Below are 15651 nucleotides of genomic sequence, written 5' to 3' on the forward strand. Positions count from 1 at the left end.
TTTCTCTCTTTTCAGTGACAAAACTCTTCTTGGTTCCTAAGCTCAAACACTGCAGCACCACTGAGACTTAAAGATGTCCTAAATTCGCTCAGTTTCAAAGTAAGTATCAGAGTGGATTCATGACATTTAATGGAGTTTGAAGTTAGCTTCCTAGTTTCCATGTAAAGATGATATCCTGCGTTCTCACTGTGAGATTTCTGGAAAACTAAAACATATGGCTCTGCTATCACTATGGACATAAATGGAGACAAACCTGAACTAAAACTAAACCATTTGCTTGCTATGAAAAATTCCTGATCTTCAGCTTCATGTACCCATTCAAATCTTCATCAGCTTTAGTGATTCTTTTTTGAAGCATTCAAACTTTTGGTGTCTGGCAAACTGTGAGCACATGTGCTGTAGTTAGATTGTGAGATTTTAAACCCTAAGCTTAAATATGCCACAATAACAGTGCTAATAAAAAGCCAGAGAGGCCTATTAGCTTATTTTAGGGTATTGCTTATGTTAAATAAAATAAGATACAAAGCATTAAAACATTTTTATTTTATTTTTTTAAAGACAGCCTTAAACAGAGTAGGCCTTTATAGAGGATGTCTCCCTTTGTGACAACTGTACTGTTGAGGTCTTATTAAAAACAAGTCAACCAGTTTGGAGAATTTCACTCCTCAAAACTTAGTTGCAAAACTTCTCAAAGAGTGGATGCTATAAAGCAAACTTTTGTCAGTTACTTCGTACCTATTAGCAGAGGCTGTGTGATGCATGTATAAAACATCCATTAACTATACGCTTTATAGACAACCATGGCTTTTAATAGCCAACATGGTGATAACCCAAGTGCTACAACTGAGCCTTTCAAATGCAGAATACAGAGGGCAAGTCTATGAATTAGCACAAGAACATAGTTTCAAGCACAGAGGTTCCATCAGGGCAAGCAAAGCAAACGGTGCTTTCCCTGCGAGTTCTAACAAAAACACCACGCATCAGTTAAAACCAAGTGAAAGCAATCTCCTTTTACCTCAAGCAGCACTCTGTCAAAACCTTTCATCCAGTTGCTTCCATCTTTATATTACTGCCATCTTGTCGCCACAGTTGGCTAAAGTATCTGGAGGGGGAACAACTCCACTTGCCTTCAATTTCCATGAAATCTATAACATGTCTTTAGTCTATGGGTGCGTCTGTGTCCTGTTAACAGTGGACTGAGCAGGGAAACAAACAGCTTTTTCTTGTTTTTTGCAAATTGAGGACAAGCTGCCTGCGGCTCTGCTTTCGTTGCTTTTGAGATCAGCTACCATTTGCCTGTTGTGTGGAAACAGCTAGCATTAGCAAGTAAACAAGCACGTATGATAAATTCGCTCTTACTGATACCCTTGACCAGCATCCAATAAAAGATCATTTTAATCACTTCTTTAGCAAGCAATGCAATGCTAATGGAGGGGCAACATGGCTCCTGCCATGTCTGATTTAATAAAACAGGCAAACTGAACAGGTGCTGGCTCCACCAGCACTTTCAGATTAACATGTATGACATCATCTCTGCTTGCCCTTCTGTAAAAGTCACTGCACATCAATGATTTAAACCAACACTCTTGTCAAAGACTACAAAATGTAATTTACTCATAGAAAAATTGGATCAGAATTTATAGCAAATGACCCGTGTTGATAGTTTGGGAACTGCTATCATGAGAACGCAGAGGTTCACTTGCCAACTGACCCTTTGTGGTGACGTGTTACCAAGTCTGGTGCTCATCTCACACGAGCACTCAGCCACTGCTACACTTTGTTCATTAAAAAGATAAGTGAGTAAAATCACTAGCAAGTGTGAAACTCGAGAACCCAGCTGATCTTTACTGACAAGGAATTTAAAAAAGTGACAATATCCAAGCTCAAAAATAATCCTTAGAAGAATAATTTAAGTTGTAACAGACACTTAAAAAAAATAAAATAGGCAATTAGTCTTGACAGTGACGTTTTAAAAAAAGTCTAGCAGGCAAAGAACAGCTTAAATACCTTGAAAACAATAACCACCTTGTTTGTGTCATACCAAAGTGACTACTTGTGATGGCTGTGCCCATGAATGGATGCAGACATTGTTCATATTGTTAATTGATTTGGATTAGGGTTTAGTGCGAAGGAAAAAGCACTCAGCTGCAAATTAGAAACTCCAAACTGTCGGAAACCAAGCAGCCTTTAACAGTTCTGACAAGTGTGAAATTCAATCCAAACCGAGCCTGAGAGAAAAACAACCCAACTGTATTCCACTGACTGAACTCGGGCTCATATTTAAGGAATCCGAACTCCAGCTTCATATAAAGACAGCAGTATGTTATTCTTTTAATCATTTACATTATGCACTCGTCTTCATATCACACATAAAATAAGCAAGAAGTTAGAAATATAAAAGCTATTTTTTTGAAAGGTCGCCTACGGGTAAGTTAGGCAGCAGTTTGTGAGGAATTTTTATTTGGTCACAGAAACGTCTGGAGCACCTGGTAAACTGACTCACGAAGCCACTTCCATTCTCCTCTGGTCCTTGTTTTCGTCTGAGTGGTGGGACATAGCCTTTGTTTTGATGAGCTGTCACCTGCTTGTTTTCCATCTTGAATACCTGCTCAGCTTCTGCGTCGCCTCCAAAACCTAGATATCACAGAGACACGAAAATTACCCCAAAAATATACATTTAAATGGGGGGAAAATAAAACATGTATGAAAGACAAAAGCTGAACTAAACCTCATCAAAATACAAGGAAGGTTGCACATCAGAAAAAAACCTTTCCTAGATGACTGAGCCTTCACACAGTCAAGCCTTTAGGGAGTATCAGGGCAAGTATTTAACCTCTCCCATCACACACACAGTTATCACACCAGAGTGCAGAATCCATCACTGACATGCACTGAGCCTGACATCAACACTTGCAGACCAAAAAAAAAAAAAAAAACTTGAATAAAAGAGCAGCAGGTCAGAATTTTGCTGATCCACCAAAATGACATAAGTTTGTGAAAACACATTTTTGGGGTACATTTCTGTCACTTTAGCAGTTTCAGGCTGATCTTACAAGGATAAAAAAAAAAAGTTTCACTTTTGCAAGAGTTTCAAAAGCAGTTAGTGTAAAATTAATGAGCAGAGTTACATTTCAAAAACAAAAGACAGCAATAAAGGGGAAAAAAATGCCATCATCAGCTATAATCTCCATAATCTTTCCACAAATTGCAGTGCTGTGTCAAAATATTTAGCAGAAACCAAACAGATTCCTTCACACCCCAGTCATTGTATCACAAATGTACCTTCAACATTCGGGTGCAGGGCCTGGGAGTTAAAGGAGTCGGTGCTGTCTGCAGAGTTGCCCCGCCTGTAATTTTTGTACTGACATTCCTCTTCTGGATTTTGGCACAAACTATCGCTGCTGTCTTTCACAGGTACACCACCCTCATCTAGAGCCTGGAGTAGGAAGGGTTAACAGAAGTATAAAAATAAAGTAATACAATCTTTAAATACTTAAAGAGAAAAATAAAAAATTACCTTGGACAAGGCCAGCCCCAACAGGCCCTCAAAAGCCTTCAAATTAAGCTGAGGGCCATTGTACAATGTGTCCAGGTGAGCCTTGCGACCCAACCAGTAAATTGTTATCAGAACCTGAGAAAGAATAGACAGAATTACAAATATGACCAAACACACCAACCTACTTCCTTACTTAAAGAAAAAAAAAAAAAAAGAAAAGAAGAAAAGACACCACACTGCTCAAAACAAATTAAGAGAACAACAGGCGTACTACAGATACAACAACACCAACAAGACAACTTTCCAAGTAGGGCTGGGCCATATTATACCGTTCACGGTAATACCGGTATAATGTTAGGCAACGATAGGAAAATGAAATATCGCGATAGAATATGAGTAAAACGCGCATGCGCAGTGCCTTTGTTTTCATACGCACATGGCCGATTGTTGAGTGAAACAGATGAACCAGAATTGGTTTGTAAAAATGGTGCAACTTCAGTGATGTGGAACTGGTTTGGTGTTTGTCCGTCAGATACACGACAAAGCACATTTTTTGCAGAACATGCAAGCGGCCGTCGTTATTGTCGTATTTGTCGGACTAAGATGCTCTTAAATCTGGGAGTAATCTGGGTCCTAAACTCCGTATGCTTCAGGTCAAACGAACACTGCAGCATCACTGAGAGTTAAAAACTGTCTAAATTCTTTCATCTTTAATAAAACGATCAGCATTGCTGCTTTACCAGGTGTAACTATGAAGTTTAACTTCCAGGCATCCATGAAAACAAAATTTATTACATTTAACGGAGTTAGAAGTTAGCAGGAAGCTAGCGGAAGTTAGCTCGCTAGTTTCGCTAGTTACCTAAGCATGATATAGCATGTTCTGACTGAGAGATTTCTGAAAAAATTCAAACGTACAGCTCTGCTATCACTTCCAACATAAATGAAGACAGGAAACTAAACAGCAGTGACGTTTGTAGGGTTACTGAAGTTGGGCTAGCTGGTATATAATTATGTGCTACGTGATCGCTAGCGACACAGCTATGTTAGCATAACATAAACAGTGAAGCTGGAGGACGAACACTAACACTTTTCCACTTATAAAAGTTAACGTTAAGGTTCCTGTTAGAGACAAATGCAATCGCATGGCAGGATGCTGTAAACGGACCAAACTTCAGTCAGGAGAACAACTGAGATAATCCATCCACAATACGAGGTTAGTCATTAATATACTGCAACAACATGGGAATAGAGCAGCTGCCAGAGAATTCAACATTAATGAATCAATGGTACAGAAGTGGAGGAAGCAAGAAGAATGAGTTTAATAAAGTTTGATTTATCTGACTGCTTTGTTTCGCTTAATGTGCCTTATAATCCCGTGCACCTTATGGTCCGAAAAATACGTACTGCACACTGCAGTTTAATGTTGCAAAGCACCTCTTTTTAACTTCAGTGGATATTATACATGGTTATGCTCAGGATATGTCAGCCCATTTCTACTGGAAATGCCTTTTGGTTAAACTTTCAGCAAGGAATTTGCATTTGCACTGTTACATTTTTATAAAGCTTTAATGTACATAAAAACCAGCTTCTTGTTTAAGTGAAAATAAATGGAAGGTTGTCTTTTTGCGCTAGTAATGTTGTGGAGTTGTATTTTGTCTCGCATCAATTATATCGTCAGTTATATCGTTATCGCAAATTTTCAAATATATATCGTGATAAATATTTTTGGCCATATCGCCCTGCTCTATTTCCAAGTGTTGTTAAGACCCCTCTCTTCTGAACCACGTGGAAGAGTCCGGTGATGCTGTAGCAAATGTAAAAGGGGATGCCACTGAAAGAACTGCCAGTTCAGGTCCTACCATCAGGCCCTCATGCCATTCTGATGGAGTCCAATTCTGACAGTTTGGTCAGAAACGTGCTCATGAGCTGCCCGCTAGCTGTCATTTTCTGCAATTTCTTCCTCCTCACATAAAGCAACTTGGATTGATGCCCTTCTATGGCCCCGTCTAGCTCTCCTGGTGAAAAACCACCGTCTCCTGTGATCTCCTCCACACTGTTAAAAAACAGCAAACCTTCTTGTGACAGCACAGCCTGAATGAGCTGCAGGTCCATCGTGGGCTACCAGTAATGTCAAGGACACTAGCAGAGAGCTAAACTACAGGAAACTCAGTCAGGAGGGATAAACGCAGCGAGCAGTGGTCTACAGCCCCCACCTGTAACACCACTCCCGGTTAATTGGTTCTCTTGTTGTTGCCTGAACCTGTTTGATGACAGTTTATGCTTCCTAGCTGAAATTTAACTGACTTTGCTCAAAACTGTGATGATCGAATGTGCCTTTATTTCTTTAAAGCAGTGCAGTGAGAGGAAGAAAAAGATGATGATAATGAAGAGGAGGAAAATGAAGAATTGAAATATGCACCTCTGAACTGCATTCAGTTTTTTTGCCATGTGTAAGAATCAATTTTTCCTTTGAAGAAATCACTAGTTTCACTTCTGAATTTCAGCCATCAGTGTCAGCATCAAGGTGCACCAACCAAGCTACTTCGATTTTCCAAGTAAAACGATGTTCCACGACTCACTATAATAATCCCTTTTTCAAAAGTAAGCATTTCTGTTTGTCATATTAGACTGTTGGCACCATTATAGCTGCAATTAGTTTTATTTTCCCCTAATTTGTACAAGCAGAGCGTAAACAAGCATTCGGGGCTTATGTCAAACTTAATTAGGATAAAATGCGTTTCTTTCTCTCCAGTTCTCTCTCATGCCAAGGAAATTACTTCACTGCTTGCAACAGATCACAGGTTAATCCTATATTAGCCATGCATGATTCCATTTTATTTAATAAAGCAAGAAACCCATAATTACTCTTGGCTTTTCAAAAAGTCCTTATAAAAAGGGGAAAGTAGATGAAAATTAACAGAAGGTTGGATTAATAAAAAAAAAAAAAAAAACCTACCCTAATGTACATAAACCCTGATGTTAACATTATTCTGCAAGAGAAATCCTTGAATCGGGCTAATTTATCACAAATCTGAATCTCATCTAAATAAATATTATTTAAATATTTTTCTTAAGTCATACAATTTTTTTGAATGTACTCACAAAAACAAAATGAGAACTTTAAAGAAAAGATCTGATGGATTATATAAAAGACCAAGTGTATTTTGTATTGTATTTTATTAACATTTTTATCTTAATTAAATGGAGTGCAACAGTTCATGCTGGTGTGCTGCATTGTTTTGGTAAACTGTTCCAATTGGCCTAAATTCACCCCAAGTGGTTCATTTGAAAGAATAATTAACTAAAAACATAGAAATAAAAAGAAGGCTACATCAGTGACTGTAGTCTGGAGGAAAAAACAAAACCCTCCGTCCGGGGTTAAAGTTCACAGCTACTGTGCGATTTAAATGAGGCTTCACACGTCCATGTGCATCACTCAGTTCCACACACAGACTTGAGGCAGTTAAGATGGGAGTTTCCAGACGGCCTCTGCCACTTATGTATTCTTATATTTCCATCACTCTAAACTCTATGAGGGCTTTAACACCAGGCTCCTGGGATTTGCCTCAACCTCAGCAAGCTCAGCAGCCCCTCCTCAAGGCCACCTTATTTGTCATACTTCTGGACAAGTCTTCAGCATCAGTAGTTCAAGCTAATATATTGATGGATACTGCTCCCTTTATGGCTTTATATCCAACTCATTTACCAAGAAAGGAAAAGACACCCCAACAAGAGAATAATGACTTACATTTTTGAGTCGTCTGTTGCCTTCGTCACGCCTAAAATAAAATTTCAAGACAGAAATAAGTACTTAAACAAAAGAGCCAAACATCTGCTGGTACAATTTACATTTCGATTGCGTCACTGAAAAGTCCCGGTGAATGAGATAACTGTGAAGGAAAAAAAAGTTACAGTGACATCTTAAGCCTTCTCATTTGCAATCCTCACTAATCAGCAACTTATCAGGTTTTATGGAGAACAGGCCATCAGCTCATATAAAGGAGCAGCTTGTTAGTGAAAGTGCAGACATTTATTAATGCAAAGCAGCACGTTCACTTTTATCTTTTTAAATACACACACTGAAAACTCAGTCAGTGGTAACTATAACCTACGCAGAAAACATTAGGCCCTCGTGTATTTTGCCAGTACACAGTGGTTCTGCTCATACTGTATTTTTTTATTTTATTCTGTATATGCCATTTCTTTTGATTTTCTTGCTTTTATAGCACCGATGTGGGACCGTACAACTATTTCACTGTACTATTGTACAAAGTATCACTGTGCAATTGCAATAAAGTTAGAGTTAAAGGTCCAGGTGCAGCGGTATGTGTTCATGCAACTTCACCTGAGTGTCACACGAGTGGAGATGTCCTGCAGGTCACCTGGATGAAACAGCTGGGATTCATTTAGTCCCAGTTTCTCGCAGGCTTTCAGGAAAACATTCACATTATCCTGAAATATCAGAACAGATGAGAAAAAGAAAAAAAAAAAAAAAACAAAGCATGAAAAACTAGAGAAACAGTTGATGTTTGTTCTGATAAACTAGTAATGACCAACTCCAGCCTCAAACAGTTAAAATCCACCTCATCCAAACAATTCTCCAAGTGAGAACAGCTTGGAGTACAACCTACAATCAATTCTGATTCATCATTAATCATCTATTCATCTGTCAAGAAACACTCAGTAGATATTATCTAATAAGTAACCCATTTGTTTAGAAATCATACTTGCTCTGTTCAACCACTACAGCAGGCAGGATTACAGCCAAGCACAACTCTAGAGCTGCAAACAGATCTATTTAGATTAGCTTAACATATCCTATCTAGTCGTCTGTCAGTGTTAGTACAGCTACTCCTAAAGGTCACCATTATCATTTTTGAAGTAGTTCAGTACGGTTCAAAGTATTGAGAAACCACTCATTTCTTTACATTTTGCTTCCAGGACTTTCTTGTCACTTGTAAAGTTCTTGTTTTCCTGTCTTTCAAAGGTTTTCTTTCCACTCATTTTCAGTTCAGGTCTTGTACCTTTCTTGCACCACAAGGCAATTTGAAAATGTTTGTCTACAGCAGGGTCTGAGAAATGCACATTCATTGGACTGTAATTTTACACCTGATTTTTAAATTCTAATCATTCAGTAATAATCTCACAGCGACAAAATATAGGAGGCACAAAACTGCAGTTTTCCAAGTCTTAAATATAAAGGATCAGAAAAGGCAAACACATAAATATCTCAGTTCAGGCCTGGTCCAGTCTGAATCTGATCTTTATCATTTTTTGGATCTGTCCTAGCAGGCAAGACCCTATAAACCCTTTGGTTCTGGGTTGACCCACCAACTGATTTAAAGATATTTCAGGGGAGAAACATACATCGAGACCAGTACTCTAAATTTGTTCCTTTTTCAAGTGTTTGACATGTTAAGATGAAATGTTCAGAACAAACCATCTACAAATACATTTAGAGCTGTTTTCAGATTTTAAAGTAATTTCAACCTGAATTTCATACTCTAATCATCTCCAAGATCCAAATGTGAGACATCTGACTGCTTGAGTGTGACCACTTATAATACGAGAAATGATTTACCATTGATCAGTGTGTAACGTATAGTAAGTGTTTGTGTTGTGACTGGCTGACAGCCTGATGGCACAGAGTTGGAGCTACAAAGGCGGATTATATAGCTTTTATTCTGAGCTGATAAATATGCAAGGTGATCACATTCTCCATCCTTACACATTAACACATGAAAAGCGCTCATGTTAAACACAAAAATAGGACACTAACATCGAACTGGGCCTCAGTGTTTGTAAAAATGTAAACTTCAGCAGATTGGCTTACTGCACTTTAGCATGTAACAATTCCAACTCCCATGTAACAAAATATAATAAAGACTGAAAATTCACTATAAATAATGCCAAAGCTTCAAAGGCCGGACAGAGGATATTTATTGTGTTATTCAAAGAATTTCTTGATAGGTGTTGATGTTGATTTTTAATTTGAAGTTATCAGATTAAAAACAAACAAAAGCTCGAGTATTGCTCTTTAGGTTGTGAAAGTAAGAGCCGAACCTCTGCTGCATCTCCCTCTCCCACCCCGCCATCACCACCAGTGCATCCACCGCTGGGCTCCATCTATTGGGCCCTGTTGGGAGCCTGAAATCGATCTTTTCCTGGTCTTGCTTTGGGCTGTTTTGGCAATTATACTTGTATGAAGCTATTGAGAAACAGCCTGAAGCCAAAATAAAAATCTTCATTTGCATCAGTGCCCAATAAAAACAAGCTGAAACTTTGCAGTTGGTTGAAATGCACGTTCATCTTTAGTCAGACTACAACAACACTGTCTCCTTGTGCCTGCAACAGGAAACCACACAATGTTTCAACACTTCCTGGCCAACAGGTGTCTTTTTTGTTTTCTTGCATACTCTGATTATGCAGACGTCATACAGCTGAAGTGTAAACTCACCAGACCAGCGATTGGAGTAGACAGCCTGTTCACCCTCTTGATTATTCCGGGTTTCAACTGATTAATTAGGCTGCGAGTGAAGACAATTAGCAAACAGATTACAAAATATTCCAGCCACAAAAGATAAGAACTGGTAAACAGTCCTAATTTTGACTTCCATTGGCAGACGGCATTTTAGATAAAGAACCACAACTTTTTCTTTTTTAAGCCATCATCCTAAAATCAACTTCTGGGTTAACCAGCAAACATCAGATTTGTGCGTCTGCACTTGTTAATTTATAAGTGTTTATCTTTGCTTACTCAGCAACCTCCAGACTGCAGTTTTGGATGCTACTGTTTTTAAAAAAAATTGTTTCAAGGCTGCTGAAGGCAAGCTGGCAAATCAGCCTGCATACACTCACTAATGATAGGTCTGCATGATAATTATCTTTCAAATTAATTCTTACAGATAAAAGTTTGACCAAAGTAAAACTGCAAAACACTTAAAGTTTGAGCATCATTACTTACTCGCAAAGCAGGACTCCGTTCTCTAATGCGGCCCGGAAGTCACTGCATCCAAACGACTTTCCAGTCACTTCCTAAAGAGGGGAGGAGAGAAAAAAAAAAAGTCAATTATTTGCGTTTCTTTGCTTAATGACTTTTTTTTGGGAAAAGTTGAAGTTAACAAGAGTGCAATTAAAAACACAGCTGGAGGTCCAACAAAATGAAAAATATAGGCTGCAGTGTGGCGTGTACAACTTCATTTTCAGACTCCTTTTGTTTGTTTCTTGTTGTTTTGGCAGTGCGCCTTTACTAGAAAGAATGAACAATAAAATGGACCGAAAACACTGGAAAAAAGAAAAGAGAGAAAAAAAAAAAAAGGCACACAGGACCGACTGGTATGTCGTTTTGACCAGAACCGGCTATAGCACCACACCAGTCCAAATATACTGGAAAAAGCTTGATTCACGGCAGCTCAGCTTCACATGCGCTGCTAATGGATTACTGCTGGATGACACACTTTCAGAGGTCTTTTCCAGCTCACGTCAATCTCAATCAGAGCTTTTTTGGCACTCCACAATGGACCCACAGACTATTAGGCAGTGACATTCAGGTTTGGAACAAGTGTTCAAAACCAGTAAGTAACAGAAATAAGCATGACTGTATGAATACGTATGACTGTATATAATTCATGCTACATTTTAAAAAGGTTCCAACATGCTTAAAATAGTACCACATACTTCTACAGTACTGACACCAACACCATATATCCACCACTGTCTGTATAAACTGGTGTAAACCAGCACATTAATGATTAAAGTATGTTAAAGTGCTTGCAGAGTTCAACTATTAAAGATGATATTTGCCCTTTATACAGTCACCCATTATTTTAGCCATCACAAATATTCTAATCACCCAATCACATGGCAGCAACTCTGTGCATTTAGGCATTCAGACAAGGTCAAGAAGACTTAAGTTCAAACCAATCATCAGAATGTGTAAGAAAGCTGACATGGTTGACGCAGCCAGACGGAGCTCTGAGTGTTTCAAGAACTGCGGAAAATCCCACCAGATCTTCCGGTGGACCTCAGGAAGAATTAGCAGTTGCTGTGGTAACGACTAATTGGTGCCTAAATAATGAACAAGCACCTCTATGCTTTACAGAGAATGGTCTGAAAAACAAAATCTCCATTGAGCAGCAGATCTCTGGGTAAAAACACCCTGTTGATATCACAGGTCAGCTGGAGATGGCCAGCTAGGCTGCTTCAAGCCGATAGGATGGAAACAGTCTCTCAAATGACTGCTGGCTACCGCCATCAAGGTAAGCAGAAGGTATGCTTTGTATTAACAGTTTAGGCTGGTGGTAATGGTTTAAAGGTTTGGGGGATATTTTCTTGGCACACTTTGGGCTGCTTGATACCAGTTGAACATCATTCAAACACCACAGCCTACCTGAGTATTCTTGCTGACCATTGTCCATCCCTTTGTGTCCATCATGTGCCCATTATCTGATGGCTGCTTCCAGCAGGATAAAACACGATGTCAAAAACTCAAATCATCTCAAGCTGGTTTATTTAACATGATCATAAGCTCACTTTACTCAAATGACCTTGGCAGTTACCAGATCTCAGACCATTAGAGCACGTTTGGGATGTGCAGGAACAGCAGAGTCCAATCAAGAAACCGTGTGATCGGAGCAAAATCTCTGGGAGATGTTTCCAGCTCCTTATTTAATCCATGCCAAGAAGAATTAAATATTTTGCAAGCAAGTTATACCAGTATAGCAAGTTGTAGTTAATAAAGTGGCCAGTGAGTGTATACACACACCACTTGGTGTCAAAAACAACTATGCGAAAAACATTAGGAAGCCATAGTTTCAGTTGAAGTTAATTAAAAAGACAAAAATATACACACTACCTCTTGTAGTTGTTGCTGTCAACTATAAGAGTAAATTAAGTGACTTGGGTAAGAGCAGCTGAAATATTCTCCAGCTGCCACATAAAAACAAATAATTACAATACATCTACAGAGAAAAGCAGCCATAAAATGTATGTAAACAAGCATTCACACAACCACTCAAAAGTTGTTTTTGCTCTGAACAACAAATATAGCATAACCTATGGAAATGATTTGACATGGCAGGAGCAAGAACAAGGCAAGCGGGGTTTTGTAATGAGGACATAAAAATGGGACTATTAAGGTTCGGCTCCATAACTAACACGGGGCCCCAAAAGGCTATTCTTCTCACTAATTAGTCCCCCCAGGAATCCACAATTACAATTCATTTTTAGTAGAATCGGGCACTGGGTACAGAGCGAATGCGTCTCAGTGGAATCAGACAAACAATGCAGCGCAAGGTTAACACAATAACACACAATGCGGCTGTGCCGTGGCATGCCGTCTGTTCTACAGCATCAAACACGTAACGTGGTCATTTTAATGAACAATAGTCCCCGAGAAACCACAAATTAAATGAATTTTATCCGTGTGCAACTCGCAAACCTCGCCAGATTGCTTCATTTGTCTAAATAGAGTGTCTCCCAGCCAAAAAAGGATCAAATGACCCTGGGTGGGAGAAAAACAAGCATCATTACATGTAGTCTTTAAAATAATGTATTATTAAGAGCTGCAATGATCTGCCAATTAATCCACAGCAAGTTGCTATCAGGAAATAAAGCAGGAATTTTTCAAAAATGCCAAATATTCACTGGTCAAACAAGATTTGTTAAAAAATAAAAAACCTGAATTACAGTCAATATGTTTCATATTAATGAAGGGATGATGGTGTTACTATAAATGAGGAGAATACATGCTGGACAGCAGGAGGGGGAATCTTCTGCTTCTCCAAGAAACTATGACGTCATATCAAATAGCCCAATTCATTATAATTTCTCCTGGAGTACAGCAAACACTTACATGATGTTGCTGCCAGTTCTGTGCCAATGATAAAACAGTTTGGATGCTTGAATATACGGAAGCTTATTATCCCCCAACCTGTAGCTGGAGATATTAGTGCCAACACGTTCCCATTGTGATCTGGCTCAAGGAACGGTGCATTTACTTGTTTGCGAGCAGCAGGCCTCGCTATACTCCCGTCTAACACATACATGCCTCATCACAGTTCACCCGTTCTTTCATCCGTCAGTGCAGGAAAATAGACGTGCAAAACTGGCACGGGCTTTCTGCCAAGAGACCCCTGCACAAAATTCTCACAATGATCTGCTCGGACACAAGTGACATTAATGGTCCCATTTAGAGTTGGTCGACATCCAGTGCCCACCGTCTACAAGTTGTAGCCATCGGTTATGATTTAAGGATCACAGTTTCTAGTTTGGACAGGAGCAGCCTGAAATAACCTAGAAAATGCACCACACTCAAACCACATCCTCCACAATGCATGCAAGGCAAAGCCTGCCTGCCTACACCACATGCCAGGGTAGCATGCAAAGTGTTACATTTAGCAAATTTAACCCATGCCTTATATAATATAAGCACACTGATACTAAACAAACCTCAAGTAAAGTGTGCACATTATTATTTTCCAGCTTCTTTTAAATATTAACGATTTATATGCCTTTTCTGTATTTGAATTTACCTCTGAAGCCCAGAGACCTGCAGTCAAATACTTTCTGAGCAAACAGACTTCTCAGATAGGTAAGGGTCATAAAAAACCCCTGAGTCTTATCAAGGCATAGTTTGCCTTTGAAACGAAAGATTAAGTATGCAAAAGATGCCACACTTGATGTTTGAGAGCACAGAGCCTCAGTCAGTTTAAAGGTGTATGAGTTTATAGTGAGTTTCAACGATACAAATTATGCACAAGTGCTTTTGCATGGCTGCTTCTGGTTAACGTTAGATTTCCTGCCTTCACAGCGGGTTAAAATAAAGCGACACCAAACCTTCTTAATTGCTTGTAATTAATTGTCTGCAATAAGTGAAGAGAAGCACGTCTTAGAAGTAAATAAAGGGAGAGGAAAGAGTGAAGAACTGAACCTGCAACTACCTCAATCCAGCGTTTGGCCTCGTTGAATGCGTCTGCACTGCTCACACTGGTCTGCTGACGCCACTCCATCTTAGTCTTCTGAACAACTCTAACGAGAGGGCAAAAAGAGGCGAGAATTCGTTACATTCATTAATTACGGAGCACGGAAGCCACGAACCTGCAGCAAGCCTATCAAATAAGGTCAGTAGTATCAGCACACACCCACATCCAAGTGATACTTTAAGAAAAGGCACAGTAATAATTTCTGCCTGTTTGGTCACCTTACGCTGTGGCTTGGCTGCTCACCGGTGAAAGTCTTCCGCTAATTGACACCCAGTTTAACACCGGACCGTCCGTACTCCTGCCACCCCGGAGCCCATCACTGACAGGTTCCGCTTATTGGATGAAGTGTAGCGGAAGGTCTCCGCCCACTAAAAAACTTTCAGGCAAAGTTTGAAGCGAAACCAAAGATGAGCCGAGGAGGGGAGCGTAGACCCTTCATCCCCCTGCTGGCCAGCGGCTGCACTGCACCACCAAGAGATGAGGTTTTAACATTTCAAATACTGAAGAGCCTAAATAATAACAAAAAGTAGATAAAGATAGATAAATACATTAAACAAGGCAGTTTTTTTTAGCGTATACAGCAGAGTATAATGTCTTATTTTTTTTTACATATCAAGCTTTCTAGGTGGAATTCATTTCCCAGTGTGATCATAGTGATGCAGTTCTGATGGAGAATATATATCTCTCTTGGCCTAAGATATCAAAATGAAATGAACTGTGTTTAAAGTATAAAAGCACCCCATTGAATTCTCACTTTGTATTGGTCCTTATTTTAGTTGCATGTCAGTGACACCACTGAGAGTCTATAATTTAACCCCTCAGATGTAACTACATCCATGTCTACATCCATCCATCCATATCCTTACTACCCCGGCAGCTCGAGCTGGAGCTTATTCTGTCTCTCATAGGGCGTGAGGAGAAGTACGCCTCTGGACAGGTTGGACAGTTCATGACAAGGAAAGGCAGACAACCGCTCACACTTATATCAGCGACCTATTTAGAATCACAAATTAGCCGGGCGCTCATGTCTTTGGACTGCAGAAGAAACAGAGCACCCGCAGGTTATCCACGCAGGCAGAGGGAGAACATGCAAGCTTCATGCAGGAAGACCCTGAGAAGACAGTATATTTAAAAACCAGACTCTTCTTGCAACTACTGCATTACTGCGCCATC

The 15651-nt window shown here is 39.5% G+C and overlaps 1 protein-coding gene across 8 annotated transcripts in view; it reads right to left on the reverse strand.

The window, feature by feature from the left end:
• LOC102301160 (LIM domain only protein 7) overlaps positions 1 to 14825 on the reverse strand; it is a 32261-nt gene extending 17436 nt beyond the window's left edge. For 6 of the 8 annotated variants that reach the window (XM_014336930.2, XM_014336923.2, XM_042225127.1 and 3 more), the window contains exons 1-9: positions 14697 to 14820; positions 14437 to 14524; positions 10461 to 10531; positions 9954 to 10023; positions 7842 to 7948; positions 7245 to 7275; positions 3518 to 3631; positions 3283 to 3436; positions 2487 to 2634 (exon numbers count right to left, since the gene is read on the reverse strand). In XM_014336930.2, coding sequence (XP_014192416.1) covers positions 2487 to 2634; positions 3283 to 3436; positions 3518 to 3631; positions 7245 to 7275; positions 7842 to 7948; positions 9954 to 10023; positions 10461 to 10531; positions 14437 to 14505 — 764 coding nt within the window. In that variant the 5' untranslated portion in view covers positions 14506 to 14524; positions 14697 to 14820. Of the gene's footprint in view, positions 1 to 2486; positions 2635 to 3282; positions 3437 to 3517; positions 3632 to 7244; positions 7276 to 7841; positions 7949 to 9953; positions 10024 to 10460; positions 10532 to 14436; positions 14525 to 14637 lie in introns of all 8 variants that reach the window. The other 2 variants (XM_014336925.2, XM_042225125.1) reach the window with 2 other exon arrangements.
• Between the last annotated feature and the right edge of the window lie 826 nt (positions 14826 to 15651).

This window comes from Haplochromis burtoni, unplaced genomic scaffold, assembly GCF_018398535.1.
Source record: "Haplochromis burtoni strain Fernald_Lab_line unplaced genomic scaffold, NCSU_Asbu1 Contig_161, whole genome shotgun sequence".
Taxonomy (NCBI): Eukaryota; Metazoa; Chordata; class Actinopteri; order Cichliformes; family Cichlidae; genus Haplochromis; species Haplochromis burtoni.